Source organism: Phoenix dactylifera, chromosome 9 (genome assembly GCF_009389715.1).
Source record: "Phoenix dactylifera cultivar Barhee BC4 chromosome 9, palm_55x_up_171113_PBpolish2nd_filt_p, whole genome shotgun sequence".
NCBI lineage: Eukaryota > Viridiplantae > Streptophyta > Magnoliopsida > Arecales > Arecaceae > Phoenix > Phoenix dactylifera.
Window position 1 is genome coordinate 13,710,921 of NC_052400.1, and position 20,625 is coordinate 13,731,545.

Consider the following 20,625-nt stretch of genomic DNA (forward strand, 5'->3'; position numbering starts at 1 on the left):
TATAGGATAAGCACAATATTTGATGATTTTTTTTGAAATTTTGTAAATTATTCATGGTATCATGCTACAAAGAATTGGTCTGCGATTTATTCGCCGGCTCGCAAAACGGATTGTAAGTTAAAAATTTGTTGGTGGCAAACCACGTGGACTATATAAATGGAAATAAAGGGCGGAAACAGACTGATGAAATAAAAGGCTTGTCTGGACTTGGGCAGGGATAGGAAAAATCTAAAAGATCAATGTTCTAGGGCTTTTTTTTTTTTTTTTTTTTAACATCTTCCTCCCGAACATATTCAAGGGAAAGTGACCGTGAAATGTTTCAAAATTTTAAGTTTTTATCAGCTTTTTATATATGAGGATATATTTGAAATATTTGTAATTTTAGCAGTATTTATAAATTTAGTTTTTTAATCGTTCTGAACTCGTGATTATGAATCTTTTATGAATGTGTGCAAGTTTGTCAACAAGTTAGCTTTGGACTCATATATTATCCTCTAATAAATTATAATATATATTTATTATTGATTAATTATATAAGCTTGTTATCATGTTAAGTGTAATTTTGAGTTGTCGTTCCCAAATTTATGTAAATCCTTTTCAGAACCTGTATAAAAGGCATTAAAATCGTCTGCAGGTTTTCAACATACCAATATAACAAAGGCAAAAAATTCGAGCTGTAAGGGGTACAGGTAATTTTGTCCTAGTTTCAAAAACTTATAAAAAATCATAAAAGAAATTTAAACAATACTGAACTTATAAAGACTGCATTTTCTTGCAAAATATTCTGAAAAATATCCGCCATTGCACAACTTGTAAGAGCATTCAAACAGGCCCTAAGTTCATGAAGTAATCTTAGCCAATTTCAATCGTCTGCTCAACATTCGGCAATGATAGATCATGGTGGGTGGGTATGCTTTCTTTTTGTCTGGCGGTGGGTTTTAGGATAGGGTTGGCGCTCAAAACAGCGAGTTTGCCAACTGATGTTTTTTCCCTTGGTTATGTCCATTTACAAGCAAGTTTGAAGAAAATAGTATTTGTGAAGTAAACAACGGCATCCCATCCATATTTCTTTTTGGCTGCAGAAGCATGTAGAACTTTGTATATTGCACACATATAAGGACAACAGGCTTTTCTTCCCCCTTTTCTGCTCTACTTTTTAGTCCAATACAAGCTGCTAAATCAAACTCATCCGTTGAAAGAAGGTCCCTCTTTCAAATCTGCCCAGCTTCCAGCCCTCATCAATCCAAATTTGTGTACGCTGAAAAAAGTGAGATCCTTATAAATGCCCATGGATAGGAGAGAAGAAGGGGTACACCAGGAAAGACTATTATCTCATGTCCACACCTAAAATTTGATGAGGCACATATCCTAATGGCTGTTGTAAATGGAGAAGACTGAAGTCTTTAGATGGTCGGAGACTGAATGAGGTATCAGTCATTGCAGCATTTAGTATAGTTTTTTTCAATATTTGAGATACTTACCAAGGAACCAACAAGCACTTCATACATTGTGAAACGAGAATGCAGGACTGGAAAAATTTGTACATTGATTTCTAATCCACACTGTCAAGAAGGGACTTCATATTACCTCAGGTGTCCAAAATTAATCTCTCCTGCCAGCTTCCACTATCTAGAATTGTGTTTGCATCTCTCATATGCGGATCCCAACAAGATGTTCAGATGAGATGTTAAAAGTTCCAATATCTGATTGGCGCGAAGCAAGAGCATTTGTATTAGTTGATCCATGAATGCTATTGCGTGTCTCTGCCAACATCTGGAAATATGCAAAAGGGCCCCAACCTGCACCAAGAAAAATGAAAAGATGAACTACCACACATAACAAAACTAATGTGTCAGGAGAGGTCTTGAGCACAAAATGAGAGTGTAACAATTGCTGCATCAGTTTCTTTATTTCTGATGTTCCAGACTATCTTGTGACAGCATTGACAAGGTTATGACTCGAGCTGTGGATGTCCTATAAGTACTAATAGATACAAACATTTGATGATGCTGCAGTTACTGAGCAACTCAACAAACTATAAATACGAAAACAGCATGGATGAGTACATACATTATTATTCATCAATTATGCAGCTGTCAGAAATTATGCGCGTGATGCAGGAACAAGCTGCAAATTAACAATACTTCCAACAAGATTTGACAGAAGACCTATGTTCTTTTTTGTTCACTTAATTTTGTTTTATTTATTGTCTTTGTAATTCAGCCAACTTGTTGCAACATATGTTCCTACATATGCTCCCTCCCAAATCTAATAACTCATCATCTCAATAGGAAGCCAGATTCCCAACCACGTCCAAATTCTTTCTGCAGTTTTCCAGTCAATCAGCCATGCTATTTTCTTCTCCAACAGCATGCAAAATCAGCTTCCAGAATCAACTTGGAAGGTCATGCAAAATCTCCATTCAGGAATCTAGCAACTCTTTTAGCATATCCATTTCAGCTCATACTTCCTACACCCCACATTCTTTGCCCATCCCAATACTTTACCTAGAGCTGATATTTTAACATCCATACGTCTTTACCTCGGACCAGCTATGCCTCAGAATGAATTAGCCACCTATCACCATCCTAGCATGCAACTCACACAACTGGAGTCTCATTATGTATAATAAATCACACATCTGTAGTCCTGTTATATATAATAAATCAAGCACCTCTAAATTAACATTGCGATGTTTACACTTCCAAATGGTCCAACCACTTGTCTAGTTTCTCGTCATCGATAAACTCCATATACAGGAATTTGGTTCAAGCTTTGACTTTGAAGGTTAAAGAAGGTGACTAGTACCTGCATGTTGCTCATCTTCCTCGCTGGATGGTTGATCTTCATTTTCAAACATTGGAGACAGCTTCATCACAAGAGTTGCTAGTGCTCGAGTTGAAGGTGCCAGTCTAGACACAAGCTCAGTGAGCTAGGCAATCTTTTACTCCAATTGTGTGAGATATCTCTTACATCATCATTTGCTAAAGTAGAAGTAGGAGCTAATCCCATCTTTGTCCTTTAATGTACTTGAAGCACTGAAAATTATTCTCTTATCTGCTTGTATTGGTTGTGGTTTGGACCACAAATTAGGGCCTCCGATCATTAAAGTACCAAAGCTTTGATAATTAATTGATACTATAAGGAAAAAAGTTTTATTTAACCCGTTCAACTTGACTATGTAAAAATAAAAAATAGAAAATAAGAAAATTTTGAAAGTCGGATACTATAACCTTTTTCATTAATGAAACAATAAAGCAAATTATAATCCTTTGATTTATTAGTGAGGGTTCCTCTAATTGGAAGAGGTCATAGCTTTTCCAAAAAAACCGTGAATAATGAAAATAATCATGAAAATGCTAAAGTTTCCACAAAGCTAGATCTCCACTTCTATATCGACTTTGTCTTTAGTAACTTCACTTAATTCTTTCCGAATTGTGAGTTATGAACAGTCAAAGTTTTGATTAGCCCGTTTCAAGACCCAAACATCGTCATATGCCCTCAACCACTAACTGCACATTTAGGGATGGATGCACCATTGTAGTACTTGTCTAGAGCTTCATTTTGATGCATGGCACATCAAAATAGGATGCTGAATGAATGTTATGGCCTCCAAAAGTTGGGGCTCACGATCGTGTTATATGGTGAATATTGTTCCAGAATCCTATTTAGACCTATCCGAAGTGGCCCGAATAGTCCATTATGGGGCCATTAATCCTCCTAAAGTAGCCCTCCCGCTCCAAATCACCTTCTCTCTCTCAATGCCCCCCTCCCTCAGAGTGATCTATCTCCATCTACATTTTTTTCGTTTTTATATAATAGTACTTTTTTATTTTTATTTTATATGGTATTTTTATACTATTTTATAGGGCCTCCAAACAAATTTTGGCTTAGGTCTAGGTGCAAGCCCGAAAATTTTTTCAGACCGAGACTCGAGCTGTAAGAAAGCCCAGCCTAACCTAGCCCAATTTCAGCATTAAGGTAGGAGACCTCCCAAAAATGGGATTCATGTATCTGATTTAAAGGAAGCACCATCTGATGTGTGGTTGTGATTTCATGAAAGGCTTTAAGTAAAAGGAAGGGAAGGCATTTGGGCTTTAGAAGGCGTGAGGATTCACAGCATATCAGATGGGAGCAATGGCTTTTTGACACTAGAAATAGAAGCACATAGGCTCCAGATATCATATAGAAATTTAAGAATTTTAAAACCAGGAGTCACACTTTGTGGGAAAAAATGAAGGCACGTGACATAAGAGTCATGCACAAAATTTACATGCTCAAAGATTTTTCTTAAAAAATTATGTAACTTGTTAAATAACCCATTTTTGGCTGGTGCCATGCTCTTATTTGTCTCCCTTAGAGACCAAGGACTAAATGGATGCAGCTCAAGAGATGCGAACAGCATAGTTATGCTGAGATGGTGAATGTATACAGTGATTTTTGATTCCAAGGTTAATTGGATTAGGGTGGAAAACTGTAAAAGCCTCTTAGAAGATATAGATTGACTCAAGGCAGGAAGCAAGCTCATCCTTAAAACTATATAAATGATCTGTTGATCATAAACACAAGTTCATAATTAAAGAATAAATTCAGCTACAAGTATCCCATCTATGTCATTTAATTTCTTTCTACCATATATTTCCAACTAGGCCAGCTACTTCTTGCTATTATGAGCTTTATATACTGCAATCATTTCCTAACTATTCCAATTTTCTCCACTTATTCAATATAGCAGCATCTCACCTGACTCTCCTCTTCCTTGTTTAACATATAAGTTGGGTGGTCCCATGACTACAAAAGTGCGCATATTCTCATCAATTGAGCTAGAGAACAAATTATGCTCAAATAATTATTTCTGCTGCTGCACAAAGCAATTCCTGTCTAATAATCCTCTCATGCTTTTTTCCTTTAAGCCTCTATTAATCGACTATCCCACAATGGTACAAAAGTGCATATATTCTTATCAACTGAGCTAGAGAACATACTATGCACAAATAACTATTTCTGCTGGCACAAAACAATTGCTGTCTGATAGTCATCTCATGGCTTTATCCTTTAAGCCTCTACTAATCCACTACCCCAAAATAGTTATATGCATCTCTAGTGCATAAGACCAGCCCTCGTTATATTGAAATTGAGATGCCAAAAGTAATTACACAGCAAAGGCATTGCCAACAAATTAACAAGAAAGAATTATAGTTTTAGCAGTTCTATTCAGAAAAATAGTATTCACATAATTATTTTTTAAAAAAATAATTCTGGAAGAACTCTTCAATGTTAATCATTTAAGTTCTACTTGGAGCGGTCCCAGAAGGAAGAAAAAAAGATCAGCATATTTAAATCATAAAGAAGCACAACGATGGGCAAATCAAAGATATAGGAAACGTACCATCTGCATCAGAAGGTGGTGGGAAGAATTGCAGATAACAAAATGAAGCAACTATTAATCCTGCAAAAAAGAATAAAATTCTTGACAGATGATAAAGTAATGTAAAAAAAGATGATATGCCAATTGTGAACATACAAACCTAAAAGGCCACCAGCAAATACGTCTTGCCAATGATGCCAATAATCATCCACTCGAGAAATTGCAACAAGTGCTGCACCTAGTAGAGGAAGAAACACAATGCAAAGTTTGGCAATGTGCCCTTTGCGATCAAAAGCTTGGATTTTGCCTGAAAGATACCAGGCAAGAAAACTGAGGCCTGCAAATGACCCTGCATACATATGGATGAGAAGCATGGGTAATCATTATTATAGAAGACAAACGGAAAAGACCTGATATGGAAATGATCCCATAAAATTCTAAATTAAAAATGACTAGCGTTATGAAAAACAAGAGGATCCTCTTGCCGTTTCAAGCATTGGCCAGGTGCAGGTACAGAACAGACAAAATCAATGCCTACAGAAATATATTTGTGCATTCATACTTCACCATTTTGCACATACAGAACAGACAAAATCAATACCTTTAACATTCTCAAGACCCAAAGATGCATTAAAAGACTTAAAAGCACATAGTGAAATTGCTCTATGCAACCAATACATTAGACTGGCATGAGTTAGTCATGACTAGGACAAAGCATGGCTCTAATGGGCTAGAAGCTCCAGACACTGCAACTAGATGAAATGGATCCACATGCAACTTAGACTCCCTCACAATGCACATTCACTAAGCAGCAACATAGGAGACAGGTGATATACATGATGTTAAGATATCTTGTGTTAAATAAATGAAATAACAGATGATCAGATATTGAATATGGCAAGAAATCTCCAAAATGTGAGCCAAATTGAGATTTACACAATCAACAGTAAAGATCACCAAACCAACAATATACGATAGGTGGATGATTACTGTATCACTTACATGAAGAATGCCCGCTTGGAAAACTTTTGTGCCCTTCCTTGATAACACCCTTCTCTCCATGACATATAACATTTCTTGTGGCATTATCGTAAACCTATAAATGACATGTGGATCAACAGTAACTTGTTAGGCTATTTGATGCAGAACAGAAAGAAATATAAATGGATTTCTGGAATAAGAATTTATATTCTAAAAAAAATGATGACCACAAGAATGCTGACCCACCTCTTTTCCATCAGGAAAACAGCGCCAAAAGAAGTCAGGCCGAGGTCGACCAACAGCATCCTTGATTGCATCAGTTATCACCGCAGTTATAAGCACAGAATACAAAAGCCCTGCTTGCAAATGTCAATGATCAAGTGCTACATCCATCAGTATATTACAAAAATGCACCTATCTAAAAGAACAGGGACCATAAAAATAGATATACCCAGTATTGCATGATGCAAATCATATACATCCCTCCTTCTGAAGTATACTGCAATGAAAATAGCAGAAGGCAGTACAATTCCAATCACCTGTGACAAAGAAAGAGGATATCGTCATGGTACACAAATTAAATACAATGACTAAAAGATACAGATCCACTTTCCAGGAGAATTAATATTAGTGGATTAGAAGCAAAAACATACTGGAACAGCCCAAAATGGCACTGTGTTACTCTTCAGTGGGTACTTCAGATCAGTCATCATGTCTCTCCCCACAAAGCGATAAAATGGATCTATAACATTCAGTATCACTACTATCACCCCAAGGACTAGTAGTATAATCCAGTCACGCATGTGAAACCTTGCCACCTTTACTCCATGGGATTTTATAGTATGAGCACCCAACTGAATATCGGCCATAAGCCTGTACTGGTAGGCAAATAAAGTTAATTCAGTAAAGAAAAGCCTACAGGTGTCGGAATGGAATATTAAACATGTTATCAACAGCAAAGAGAACAAGAAAATGATGGTCAAATAAAGATGGTCATAGACCAAGGACTTTCCGTTTTACCTTATAAAAGACAGTGTAAGAATACCATAGAACTATCGAAGTAAACTCTTCAACTGACAACAGAGATGACATTTACAATACCATGATCTCTTAGGATCTTTGGCCCATTTGATGCTAAACGCTCAGAAACTCAAAATAATGTTTTAGAATTTTGGAAACACCTAAACAGTGAACCATATTTTTACTCTAATATATAAATAAAAAAACTTCAGAATTTTCCTTTTCATTAGGCACAAGTCACATCTCTAATTCCTATTAGTTTTTGGCCAAGAATGTAGTTCCTTTCTTAGAACAATCATCCTATGTAGCCTAGTAGCCAAAAGTTCAACATTCTCAACTAAATGTTTATAATTCTTGAAAAATAAACTATGCATATGTATTCATTAAGTTTTGAATTCCAGAAAAAACCATGAAAAAAAAATTCCATCAACTCACTATCTCCAAATAGCTAACTGTGCTGTACGAGCCTAATCCTTGTGCTTTGTGCATAGACATAACACATGAGAGGCCTGAAAGCAAAACATCCCATCATTCCCCAAAACGACCCAAAGGAAAGAACAATTGTTAACATCTCAAATTCTAAATAATAGAAGAAATACTATCCTAATTTACACGCATTAAGGATACATGACTTATCTCAAATTACTACGTGGCACACCAACAGCAACTACAACAAAGGGTAATTTTTAAAACTTGACATACACAGTCACAGCCTATGACTCTCCTTCAATGTCAAAATCTTTTAGTAAGATCTTTAGATGATCAAACCACCATCAAATTTCTCTTTGGAATATTGAGCATAATCATTCTAGTCTAAATACTTCTCTGAAAAAAAAGATGAATAACCCCATCAATGATATTGGGCCCAGGATCACCTAAATATGCCCCATCCAATGTTGTTAAAACCAGGCAAGATGTTAAACCCAAACTGCATGTAGTCCATTTTTTGGGGTTTAAATACCACTTCACCTAGGCCAAGTGGATCACGACTTTGGTTACATAATTGTCATTTATAATCATCCTTCTTTTTGAGTAAGAAGTATATTGAATAAAGCCTCTGATTACATTTAGTTCATATATGTCACAATAGAAAAGCAGTCTCAGTAGCGTCAAGCATATGTCAATGTTACTAAAGGACCACCTCACAATACAAGAAATCAACAGATAAATAACTTACTATTCCATTTGTCTTTATCCAAGAGTACTTATGATCTTCTTTATATTCCTTTAGGATTTTTTTTGTATTTATGCCTTTATAAATATGGTTTATAATGTATTTATCCTTTGAAAATCAATATTCACATATCGACCTGTCAAATCGTTCTGTTTTTGCAACAATAACCCTCCTGTTATATTTTTAGTTGACAGTGCAAATAAATAACTGTTTTAAGCGCAAGAATGACTTTATTACCCTTATGCATTAATATCCTTGAAAAATTACACAAAAATATAGCTTTTACAGCATGACTAAATGCAAAAATTTTCAAGGATATTAATGCAATATAGTAATATTTTCATTTTATACTTAAAATGGTCCCTTGGTACCACAGTCAACCAAAAATGTAGTGGGAGGAGCATCATTGCAAAACGAGAGTGATTTAAGGGATACATACGTACATACATACATACATACACAAATACATATATAATATGCAAATAATAATTATTGGAGGATTACTATGCAATAAGCCATCTTTGCAGGGGATATACATGGTTTAGAAACAAACTAATTCCAAGACAAATGCAGTTGAGACAAGAATTTAGTTTACATGCCTTGTGAGAAGAATTTCGCAACATGAAACGCAGAGTCTAACCCATTTCCTAACTGCTTTGCCGAAGTTCTTTAAAATATGCTGTCTTTGTGAGCCAACAATTTCACTTTTGAGACGATTCAACTGAAGTTCCAATCATACAGTGCCAATACCCACAAATCTAAATCCTTTTTCCGGGTGCGCTATCTATTTGTTTTTTAAACATCTGGAGCATCTCATGGAGTTTTTTTTTTTCAAGCAGGAAAGCAACTCATGTTAACAATAATAACAGAAATGAATCAGTAAGTTTAGCCAACAATATATCCAAGAAAAAATTCCAGAACACAGAAAACACACGCATCTAAATAGCCGTAAGAAATTAATTCACAACATATTCATGATTTTTAAAAAACAGGAAACCTAGATTTTACTTGACCCAATCAACCAGGCTAAAAAGAACCCGATGCATAAAACAATGAGAATAGGTTACAAGGGCGAGACAAGAAAAGGATTAGGAAAAGAAGAATCATAAGTACAGATTCCAATAGACAAGTAAGGGATTCTTGGAGTAATGCAGCAAGGAACCAAGATCACAGCGATCATTTCTTCATAAATCTAAAAGACTGCAAAGAAAAAAAAAAAAGAGTAGATGGATGAGAAATGAACTGACCCTTACAATCCTGGGAGAGAGACTGTTTTTTTACCTTATTTGGAAGGAAAGAGAGAGAAATATCTGGCCTCGAGTGAAGTAAAAGATATGGGAAAGGAGGAGGTGGAGGCACGGCTTCACCAGGAAGTTGGAAGATAAAAAAAGTTCGTTGCAAGCGACGTAGCTGGACTTTGAGTTCCGTGCAAGACGATTAGGAGAGAAGAGAGACTCTTGTCCCTCCCTAGCGCGGATCGGAAGACTAGATAAGGAGAAGAAGAGAGAGAGAGAGAGAGAGAGAGAGAGAGATATCAAGGAAGGAAGACGACGGCGCCACGATGGAGAAGAGTGGGTGTCTTTATCCATCCAGGCGCCAGCCGGCTGGCTTTCGATTTTATCGACACTTATTACTCTTACGGCCGGGTGACCATAACGAGGGCTTGAGGGAGGGGGGCCGTGGGCGCGAGTGGGAGGGAGGGAGGTCGTTTTTGTGACGGTCGATCGAACGAGACCCGACCGGTTTGAAATTTGAAACCGGATGAGATGGGATCAGGGCCCTCTCCCCGCCTTAAACTCTCCTTTCAATGTTGGAGCCATCGTATTCGGACCGTACTCGCCAAAAGCGGAGAGGGGGCATAATGACATGACATGTTACTTTACTTTATTACTTATAAAGTGGATATAGAGATATTAATATGATATATTCCTCTACTTTGTTATTTATGTAATTGCTGATATATGAATGCTTCATGGGTGTCGCTGGGCTGGAACTTGGGACGGTCCAGATGCCGGAATTTTGTGTCGGTCACTTTTTTCTTTTTCTTTTTTTTTTTTGTGGCAACAGAGAATGTCTAAGCACTACCACAGGCATCTGCTGTCATCAGATGAGCCAGCGATGGGGGAAAGTCTTCATTCCAGAATGTTTCAATCCGGTTGGTACTCGCCATATTCGCCAAACGATCAGATTTGCCTCCCTTGAGAGTATGGGTACAAGAAAACCGTGAGAGAGAAGAACACCTTCTCCGGATATTCGTTAAGGCTTGCCATTTATTAAACTAACCACGGTCTTTGAATCCTCTTCTAACAGAATATTATTATCCATGTGCACTCTATCCATTGCTATTCGAAGTGAGTCCTGGCGGGGGCGGGGCCCGGTTGGGGTTGCTACGCGGGGTGGGCTTGTCCCTCCCCCCTACCTCCTTTTTCTAAGCAAAAAAAAAAAAAAAAAAAAAAAAAAAAAAAAAAAGTGATAAACCTCCCCTACCTCTCTTTTGCGCTTGAAATTGGATCCCCAGCAAAGAATATCACCGCTTGGCTCGGTCAGTTAAACCTCAGGTTGCCTAATCATTACTTGGGCCCGGGGCTCAGTCCTTTTGAGGAGCTCAGTTGAACAAATTTAAGTCCGGCTCAGTCCTATTGAGGAGCTCAAGCTGGGCCCAGGGCAGTACTTGGGCCTAGGATGTTTGGGCAAATTCCATGCAGACTCGGCACGCCCATGCAACCCCGACCGAGATGCCTAATGCTGGAACCAACAAATTTACGTCTCGCTGAACAGAATATCTAGAACCTGAAAAGGCCTCACCGGTAGTGGTAGAGCTCAGGATGTCAGCTGCGACTTTTTCTTCTTGTCTGAAAACAGCGAGAATAAAGACATGAATGATGTGTTTAATTACCATAAAAAAAAGGCACAAATTGGAGCTGTGCTTGCCAATGAGCTTAGGTGATAAGCTCGAGGCAATCTGCTGGGGCATCTTCATTAGAATGAATCAAATACAAAAAAGGCATTAATTTCATAGGATGTGCGATTACCATGCAACATATATGCTTCGTGATGCTTATTCTACCAACTGTTCCTACAAGCAAAGGTGCAATACGAACTACTTGGTTGATGAAATCAATGAAGGCAAGTATTCAGTTAACCGAGAACAGCAGAAGCAATAAAACCAGTTAAATGGTTTATCACCAAATTATGTTTGGCATGGCAAGTCTACGTGCTTCTAATAAATAAACATACTTGTTGGCAATTTCACTCCACAAAATCATGGATTCGTTGACTCTTCAGCAATCGCAGAACAAGGCTCACTAACCAAACCAAAGCCCAGAGTCCACGTGGTTAAGTTCCCTCTAGGGTATAGAACACTGGGAGGAAAAGAGACTAGCAAGATTTTATTGAAAAATAATTAAAAAAAAGAAATAAAACTGCCAAAGGAATGGATGAACACCGATGCTTCTTTAGGACAATCAGATTCCAAGCTATCAAGATCCTCTGTTTCCCGCGTCCTCCAAAAGCTTGCAGAAACTTATGACCTTGAAATTTGAAATGATGAGCAATTTCATGACTGATTTCCATCCTCATCACAATAAATATTGAATAACCATAAACTTAAGACGTGGCTCTGGAAGAGAGCTGTAAGGACATTTCGCTACAGGGGAATCAACTTTATGCATAAGAGCAAGCACTTCATTCATTTGGGAACTCTTTACAGAAGCAGCGGCTTGAACAGTAGTTCCACACTAGGACCATGACATATCCTAAAGTTGTTGGTGGAAGTACCAACATTTTTGAGTACCGATTCATCGGAATTCATTAACTTGTTCACGACTACATGACTAAACACTTCTTGTTCCAACATTTAGCCTTGTGAACATATACAAGAGACAGGTTGGAGATGCTATCTGTAAACATCAGTAGTTCTACTTGTCAGAGTAGAGCGTTACTTCACATTCTCCCAGACTCCAAGTCATTTGGTTCTGTCCTATTCTGATGGGTTCTGGGTAATCCATTGTTGTCGCTACCTTCAGGTTGCTGGTTTGCTGCATTAGTTGGATTGGCTCGTGACTCCGCCAACACCTGGAAGGATGCATACGGTCCCCAACCTTCATGACAAGATAATGGAGTTGTTAGATGATCAAGGATACTCTCAAGAAATCACCCACAGAATTAGCTTAGCTTTGTCAAGTATAATGAGAAAGATATTCTATGATGTCAGCGCACAAGATCTTACTCAAGATGATTATGGTCATCTGATGGAGCTTTGCTCCACTATAAAGAAGATCCATCCATGTAATAAAGAAATTTCCTCACATAACACAAACTATTAGTTTAGTCATGTCTCATGTTAATTTACTTTATGCTTTCAACCAGTACACGATAGTGAGAGAGAGAGAGAAAAAAAAAAAAGGGGCGAGGGGGTGGAGAATGATGATCACACAGAAGAAAGTAATTGAGCCACAAGTAGTTTTTTTCTCCCTTCATGGTTGGAGTTAGCATTGGGCTAGACCCACAAGTAATTGAGCCACAAAAGTAAATGGTAGAACATCAAATAGAATTATAAGAAAATAAACAATTCTAGAAATAACTCTGTCCTTGATGATAAGCCTAGAGAGCAGTGTGAAGAATTGCACACTCCACATTTGAGGGGTTGTCCCTGGAGGAAAGCAGTAACTTTTTCTTGCAAGCAGGATTATAATTCGCATCTTCAAAAATCTCATGCGCGCTGATGCTTATTCTTTTTCTTATCATGATGCTTTATTTTTTCCTTGTAAGGCTTCTTTATTTTCTTATGTATAACATATAAGCACATACTGGATAATTATGTCTTGCTCAATACTCCTCTAGAACTCTCCCCTAAACAATAAAGAACCCTGCTCTCGGTATGAATACCAAGTCACAAAACAACCTTTGGGACATGAAGGGGGGAAAGATGAAAAAGAGGAAAAAAGGTTACGCAGAGACTCTGAACATCAAAGTGAAATTTCACCAGGTATAAGTGGCTAAGGTGCAAGGTATGGCAGTGGTGAAGATTAGAACTCATGATCCTGTTGAAAGGTTTAAATGCTACCAATATGAGACTTTCTCAAGATATCACTGCTGAATTTAACTCAAGATAGAATCCCCATACAAGAAAACATTAGATCTGGTGCTTGACATGGATTGAGTAGTTAAAGATTTCTCAGCACAAACCCATGGCACCGGACTAACCTCACTTTCCTGACCAGACATTCCATCCTCCTATTGGGTTGTGCTGGCAAACTAATAACCAGAAACAATTCAAATTAGATGCTGTGCCAACTGGCTTTCCAATGACAAATGACAGTAGTGACTTACTGTTACAACGTTATGATCCTCGAAAGTGAAGTTGCGTGGACTGGCTTGATCTCATCTAACCCAATCAGCAGTTTCCAACGACGAACTCCACAAGGAGCAGTGATTCTGATATAATGCCTAAACTTAAGTAAAAGACTCATGTTTCATATGGAAAACCATTTTATCTAGCTTCTCCAAACCACAAAATAAACAACTCATGTAAAATAAATCAACTCATGTAAAGTTGGCCGAGGAACTCTACAAAGGACCTCGCAACAATAACGAAAATACAACAACAGCATTGCAAGAAACCTTCAAGAACTACATAAGATCAAACTGAAATGGTAAACATTATAACAAAGAAACATTGTAAAGGGGCTCTATTGTAGGTACTACATTGTTTAAATCTTAGGAAACTGGTGAAACTATCTATTTTGTGGCAAGATAAGAGAGGTCAATGCATGAACCCTGGCCAAGAAATTCTCTCTGACCACCATGCGGATCTTATCGAGCCAAAGTAAACTAAACCAATAATATTTTTTACCATAATAACTGAGTACATATTATAAGTTAGTCGAGGCACTAAGATAATACTATGATGAATACCCCAGGATACTAAGGCAGGCTAATATCATACTGGTGGTGCAAAACAGGTACAGATAAACTAATTAAATATGATACAAACTAATATTCCAACCACGTAATGAAAGAGAAACAAGCAGGCATAACAAAGACATCACTCAAACATTACATGAGAGATTTGAGAACTTCTCAGAGATTGTTGCGGTGGTAGCCTAGATGCTGTAAGAAGAACCAGTGAGGCGAAACAAGATAAAATCAAAGCAAACCAGCACCAGATATATGCATTATAAATTTGCACCTTTCAATTAAAGAGTAACTAGAGGCACAGATATAACAAAACATAATGTCCAAAGACCTAGGTAATCTGTTATTGTTGAATGGATATTATAAATTTGCACCTTTCAATTAAAGAGTAACTAGAGGCACAGATATAACAAAACATAATGTCCAAAGACCTAGGTAATCTGTTATTGTTGAATGGCAATCCCTCATCTGATTATGCCATGCTTGATGCTTGCACCATCCACAGTGCAGACATGCATCATCCACATGCATAAATTAAGAAATTAACATAAATTGAGGGCTGCATGAAATAGTTCTACTATGCATCAAGCAAAGCATGTATTCATAATTAAACAAAATTTGCAAAGGAATATCCTGTAAAAAGCAGTTACAAACTCAGTGATAAGTACCAGTCTGTCAACAGGGGATGGGCTTAAATCAGTCACAAAACTTCAGTTACAGGTCTAAGGGCATGTTTAATGTTGCTTTTACTTTTCAAAAAGCTCTCCCACAGCCCGAAGCCAAGTTTTCTAGCTTCTCCTAAAAGTCTTTTTTGAGTTTTTCTTCCTGTAGAAGCACTTATCAGCTAATATTGGTCAATTTTTTTAAGATTTTTTTTTTTTAATAAAAAATACTTGTTTTAAGCAACACCGAGCACACCCTAAGCGAACTAGTAATCAGGATATCAAAAGAAAGCACCAGTAAGTTTTTTATAGTTAAATCTGCCCGTGTAACTGAAAATATGAATAATGCAAAAACAGTGGCAATTACATCGACATTTAGAGTTATGCATATAGCTTATTACCATCAGCATGATAGGGGGCAGGGTAGAACTGCAGATAACAAAAGGTAGCCACTATAATACCTGCAGGAATATGTTGTAGGAGGTAGTTAGGCCAAGCATGAAGGAGCATTATTTCTTATTTACAGCTAAAAGTAATTGAATTCACAAGCAGACTAATTCGGGTACACAAACCTAGAAGGCCACCAGCGAAAACATCCTGCCAATGATGCCGATAGTCATCCACTGCTGATATTCCAATAAGGCATGCAACAAGCAGAGGAACAAATACAATGCAAAGTTTTGCCACATGACCCCTTTGATCAAATGCTTTAATTTTTCCTGACAAATATAATGCAAGAAAACCAAGACCTGCAAAGGACCCTGAATAAAAGCATATTATTGTTGGGATCTTCTTTCTAATTAATATAGGTGTTCAAACCAAGCATACAGTGACTGAAAACCATCCAACATTCAGATCCAAGTAAAAAGAGCAGGAAAGCACATATATATCTAGATAATTGAATTTTGTATCATAATTGTCCCATGAAACACTTCCTTCATCTGTATTATCTTTGTTTGATAGAAAGTGCAGGTACCAATAATTTCCCATTTGAAATAAATATTCAAATCGAACTATTAATAGCAGTCAGTATGCACCATAGACTAATCAGCAAGTTTCATTCCCATCATTTCAGGTTGGGTTACCTCTGGATAGAAAGACACATATGCAAGGTATTGAAAGTGCATTATCTAACACTGGAATAGCATTTCCATTGCACAGTCAACAATCAAGATTCGCTATTTATTAAATGTGGCAAAGAAAGGAGAGGATTTAAGTACAGTATTGCTTACATGAAGTATGACCACTAGGAAAACTTTTGTGTCCATCCTTTACGAGATTTCTATCTCCATGACAAATAACATTTCCTGTTACTCGATCATACAACTGAACAAAATGCACACAAGTTTTTTGATCAAGCACCCTGATGAAAATGGCATCAACGAAATACCAACCAAGAACAAGATTATATATACGAAAAATATAAGATGGTTTGAGAATCAGACCTCCTTTCCATCAGGAAAACAACGCCAATAAAAGTCAGGACGAGGTCGCCCTACTGCATCCTTAAGTGCATCAGTTATAACTCCAGTTATCAGCACAGAGAAAAGGAGGCCTGAATTTCAGATAATTAAAATCCATGAACCGAAGGTGTAATCTTTGCCATCAAATGCATCACAAAAGAAGAATTTCTTAGCATATCAAGGAGAGGAGAACTACCTAGTATCGCATGATGCAGATCATAAACATCTCTCCTACGAAAATAGACAGCAACAAAAACAGCGATTGGCAACAATACTGAAATCATCTAAAAGTATAATAACAAATAAAATTAATATGAGGATATATCTGTATATCACAATGCTACGCTGATTTTATGAAGAATAGCAACTTGCGAAAAGATATGGAGAAACCTACTGGAACAGCCCAAACTGGCACGGTGTCACTCTTCAGTGGGTATTTCAGATCTGTCATCATATCTTTTCCAACAAAACGATAAAATGGATGAATAATATTCAAAGCCACCACCAGCATCATAAGAAAAACGACAATAAACCAATCATGCTTATGTATTTTTGCCACTTTGACTCCGTGAGATTGCACTGTGTGAGAACCTAGTTGAATCTCCCCCATATTGTCCTGTCATGACATATACCCAAGTAAGAGACAATCAACATGATGCCTTTAAAATTTTGCATGAAGCATCCAATGGACTTTATCTTATCTATCTACTAATATCCAATACCTACAAAAGTAGATTTCTGAAATCTGAACACAAAGAAAGGTCCCAAATGTGCCTTTGCAAAGTTTGGATTATGACAAAAACTACTAGTACTTTCAACACGAGTTCAATAATGCGAAGTGAAGGTTGAAATTAAGGAAGTCATGAAAGTTCGGACTACCTGAACAAACAAATTAAGTACAAAGGATTTCATCTTCGCCGGATAAGTCACGTTAATTGACTATAGATGAATTCATAGAGTGAGAGCAGACATTGTGGCACAAAGATGTGTATCGACAAGTTATGGAGGCCTAATCAACAAAATCATTAAGAGGAACACATTTGAGGCTCTGCTAGCTCCCAGCACTTATAATACCCCTGCTCTCTCTCTCTCTCTCTCTACATCATATATTATGTAGGGTGTCCACATCATCACACAGGTTGTCACTTAATAGTTAAAAATATGGTCCACAAGCAAGACAAGCATACCTTTAAATAAAATCAAGTTTTCAAGCGAGCTCCATGAGCAGACAGAAAGGGGACAAAAAGGCACCAAAAAACCTAATCCTCCCCCAAGACACCAACTATCCTCTCTGCTATCCATGATAATTGCAACACCCCACCCCCCACCCCTCCTCCCACTTTAAAATTGATATTTATGATTTGAAAATTTTCATGTACAAATGAAACCTTCAATGTTTCTATAGCTAAGAAGTGCAACAGAAGAGAAACAATAAGATCTAATAGTCACTACTCAACAGTAGGGCTAAAAATGGATCAAATACATAGGGAATATATCTCAATGCTCAACAGTATGCTGAAATTGTATCATCAAATAATATGTCCATATCCATATCCATTTTTATTTCGAGAATATGGATATGAATAAGGATATTGAATGGATTGTCAAATTCACACACACACACAGACATATTTAAGTAGATATAGATAAAAATCAGATGTTCACAATATGGATATGAATACAAACATAAATCACATAGTTAAACTTTTTGAGCCACCAAATTAAAAATACCATTGCATGGAAGGCAAAAACATGTCAAATTTGTTGTTTATTTTTTCTTCGAAGTTTACAGGCACTATATAAGACTAAATAGAATCACAAACAAAATCTGACTTTCAGAATCTCAGATACGGACAAATAGTTGGGCATGCATATCCATACCCTCTTTTCTTTGACAAATACAAGTATAGATATGGATATTAGTGGATGCTAAAATTTATGTCCAATTCCTGGATAGTTTTGGATACAAAAACAAATCCAGATGAATATTATCTGATACATTTCAACCCTACTCATAGTCCCTGGGACCCCCCCCCCCCCCCCCACCCAAACTTACCCCATTGTTAAAGTTATTTCTTTAATACTTTTTCCCCAGTTGTATTATGCCATGGTGGAGACACTCTAAGATTCACCTTATGCCTTATGGCATAACTTGCCAAAGCATCTATTAGCTTTAGTATTTGGGTTTTATGTGCACTTGCCTCCAAAATCCTTGTCTTCCTTTCATTCCATTTGGGCCAAATCAAAGCCGCTTTGGTTGAATTCCACATTTACTTACAAGCCAGGATGGCACATCATCTCTCCTTGCTTTCTCTCTTCTCTTGTTTCCCTTCTCCACCTTAATTCCTTTAGGGTTGATAATCCTGACAAGCCTTTTCAACTCACCAACCCTTATTCCCCTCTCATGGTTTGAAGAAGAGCCATTGTATACAGTACAGGCCACCCTCCTTTACGTCCATAGTTAAACTGCTACGATGTTGCATATTTGTTTATATCCTTTCAAGCATTTGATTCAGTTTTGGAAAACAGAACACCGACTAAAATAATATGAATGTGCATGACATTAAAAAAAAAGAACCTGCAGATTTTACACAACAGTTCCCCTAAGTGTAGGAACATGCGTCAGCAACCATAGGTTACATTCATTAGAAAGTAAGATCTGTGATTTAAAAGAAAGTAATTAGAAACCTGAAGAATAAGTGACAATTTGGGTGAGAAAGCTTGATTCTTTCAAAGCTGCAAACAACATTTGGAGCAAAGTCTGACATTATAATATATCATATTGTTGCAAAGGTCAAGGAATTACCTTTTAAGCGGGGGAAAAAATGGAAAACTTTCGTAGTGATAGGCATAGGAATGAAAGTCACATAGGATTATGATGTGTTGCTAGACTGACAATAGGGAGAGGCAAAAGTTCAGGATCAATTAATCAAAGAATGATGGCGAAAATACGAATTGCTCAATGGGAGAAGGTAGATCTTAGTGAAGTTAGGGCAAAAGCTAGAGGGCACAAAAAAAGGCGTTTAGGTCTAAAATAGAGAGAAAATAAGGTCAAGTTCCAGTTGTGTAGTGCGTGCTAAGAGTCCTCATTAGTATACTTTGCTAGATTTACGTCCTCCTCAGATGGACTTATTATTGTGGATACGAATGGAGAGGATTATTTTCAGAGAAATGTACAAGAGGAAAAATCAAGAAGCCAAAACCCTCTCCAACTACTGGTTAAGTTCAAGAATAATGCGGATGATCCTAGCATCTGGACTTCGAAAGGGAAGAGCAAATCCTGAAAATAATCCTCTCCATTCGTATAAGTTGTCACCGTTGGAAGAATCATCCTGAAAAAAAGATTTTTTTTATTTTTTTTTCCTGCGACACCTGAGCATCTCCACAGTAATGTAGGGGGCAGCAACATATCCAAGGGATTGAAACAAGATCTCTAAAACTGGAAATCAACCACCATAACCACTGCTACGCTAAAATCTAAGCATATTCCAATCCAAAGAAAACTATTAATAACCGAGTCTACAAGTCAAGATAATCGAATAGCCCAAATACATCGCGTTTATCATCGCATAAGAAAGAACACAGATAAAGACAGTCCGTGAAGACTTTACCCTTCGACGAGAATTCAGCAACCAACAAGATGGCATTATGTCCTTCCTTCCACGAAGTTTTTCAAATGCTGCCCTTCAATCCAGCACAAACAAGAGCAAGAATAAAGAATAACCAAAATTAACAAGAATAAAGATGTAGGGAAAGAAAAGACACAACGGAAGCATTTGGACATGAAGCTCTAAGATTATGGAGCCTTTGAAGGGAGGAAGGCAAACCCTTTGTCGGTCGGACTCCAAGAACCTCAAAAGCAACCGCCCAAGGATACCGAGAGAAGTGGAGTGACAGGAGCCCGATTTATATTTATTTGTTGGCGCTTAAGCGGTTCGAATAGCTGGGATCCGTCCCCCATTTTTAAACTTCAGAACTCGATCCTGTTATTTATTTATTTATTTATTTTTTGGTTACGACTCGATCCCCATGACATCTGGC

General features: G+C 37.3%; 2 protein-coding genes across 11 annotated transcripts; both read right to left on the bottom strand.

Moving 5' to 3' along the window:
• Window positions 1–748: 748 nt before the first annotated feature.
• Window positions 749–10,111, bottom strand: LOC103701867 (lipid phosphate phosphatase 2-like). 8 transcript variants are annotated; one of them, XR_005513323.1, is made up of 9 exons: window positions 9,825–10,109; window positions 7,003–7,222; window positions 6,801–6,888; window positions 6,596–6,705; window positions 6,371–6,464; window positions 5,529–5,717; window positions 5,390–5,449; window positions 1,588–1,799; window positions 749–1,258 (listed from the first exon to the last, which is right to left on the bottom strand). XR_005513323.1 is itself a non-coding variant. In XM_026802539.2 (9 exons), exons 3-9 carry the CDS (start codon window positions 7,216–7,218, stop codon window positions 1,651–1,653), a joined length of 906 nt encoding a protein of 301 aa, XP_026658340.2. In that variant the 5' UTR covers window positions 7,219–7,227; window positions 9,657–9,743; window positions 9,825–10,111; the 3' UTR covers window positions 1,420–1,650. The 8 variants fall into 8 exon arrangements, 7 of the variants coding, with proteins under 7 accessions (XP_026658340.2, XP_038986050.1, XP_026658341.2 ...); XM_026802539.2 differs by lacking the exon at window positions 749–1,258 and adding an exon at window positions 9,657–9,743 and having other exon boundaries at window positions 1,420–1,799; window positions 7,003–7,227; window positions 9,825–10,111; XM_039130122.1 differs by lacking the exon at window positions 749–1,258 and adding an exon at window positions 9,657–9,743 and having other exon boundaries at window positions 1,420–1,799; window positions 9,825–10,110.
• A 2,094-nt stretch (window positions 10,112–12,205) lies between these two features.
• On the bottom strand, window positions 12,206–20,625 carry LOC103701868 (lipid phosphate phosphatase 2-like). 3 transcript variants are annotated; one of them, XM_008784086.2, is made up of 9 exons: window positions 20,412–20,625; window positions 20,196–20,263; window positions 16,979–17,200; window positions 16,781–16,868; window positions 16,567–16,676; window positions 16,354–16,447; window positions 15,694–15,882; window positions 15,523–15,582; window positions 12,206–12,643 (listed from the first exon to the last, which is right to left on the bottom strand). In XM_008784086.2, the coding sequence occupies exons 2-9, from the start codon at window positions 20,229–20,231 to the stop codon at window positions 12,486–12,488; spliced, it is 957 nt and encodes a 318-aa protein (XP_008782308.2). In that variant the 5' UTR covers window positions 20,232–20,263; window positions 20,412–20,625; the 3' UTR covers window positions 12,206–12,485. The 3 variants fall into 3 exon arrangements, with proteins under 3 accessions (XP_008782308.2, XP_008782309.2, XP_008782307.2); XM_008784087.4 differs by having other exon boundaries at window positions 15,694–15,870; window positions 20,196–20,268; window positions 20,412–20,602; XM_008784085.4 differs by having other exon boundaries at window positions 20,196–20,268; window positions 20,412–20,598.

Bases quoted from the DNA above. Each gene is read 5' to 3' on its own strand.
- LOC103701867 (XM_008784079.4), bottom strand. From the start codon at position 7,864: ATGTCTATGCACAAAGCACAAGGATTAGGCTCGTACAGCACAGTTAGC. The intron at 6,889-7,002 runs GTATGTTTTTGC...TCTTTGTCACAG, and splicing joins TGCCATTTTGGGCTGTTCCA to GTGATTGGAATTGTACTGCC. The intron at 6,706-6,800 runs GTATATCTATTT...ATTTGCAAGCAG, and splicing joins TTTGCATCATGCAATACTGG to GGCTTTTGTATTCTGTGCTT.
- LOC103701868 (XM_008784086.2), bottom strand. From the start codon at position 20,231: ATGCCATCTTGTTGGTTGCTGAATTCTCGTCGAAGG. The intron at 17,201-20,195 runs GTAAAGTCTTCA...ATGTCATGACAG, and splicing joins TGCTGAATTCTCGTCGAAGG to GACAATATGGGGGAGATTCA. The intron at 16,448-16,566 runs GTCTGATTCTCA...CATTTTGTTCAG, and splicing joins GTTTTCCTGATGGAAAGGAG to TTGTATGATCGAGTAACAGG.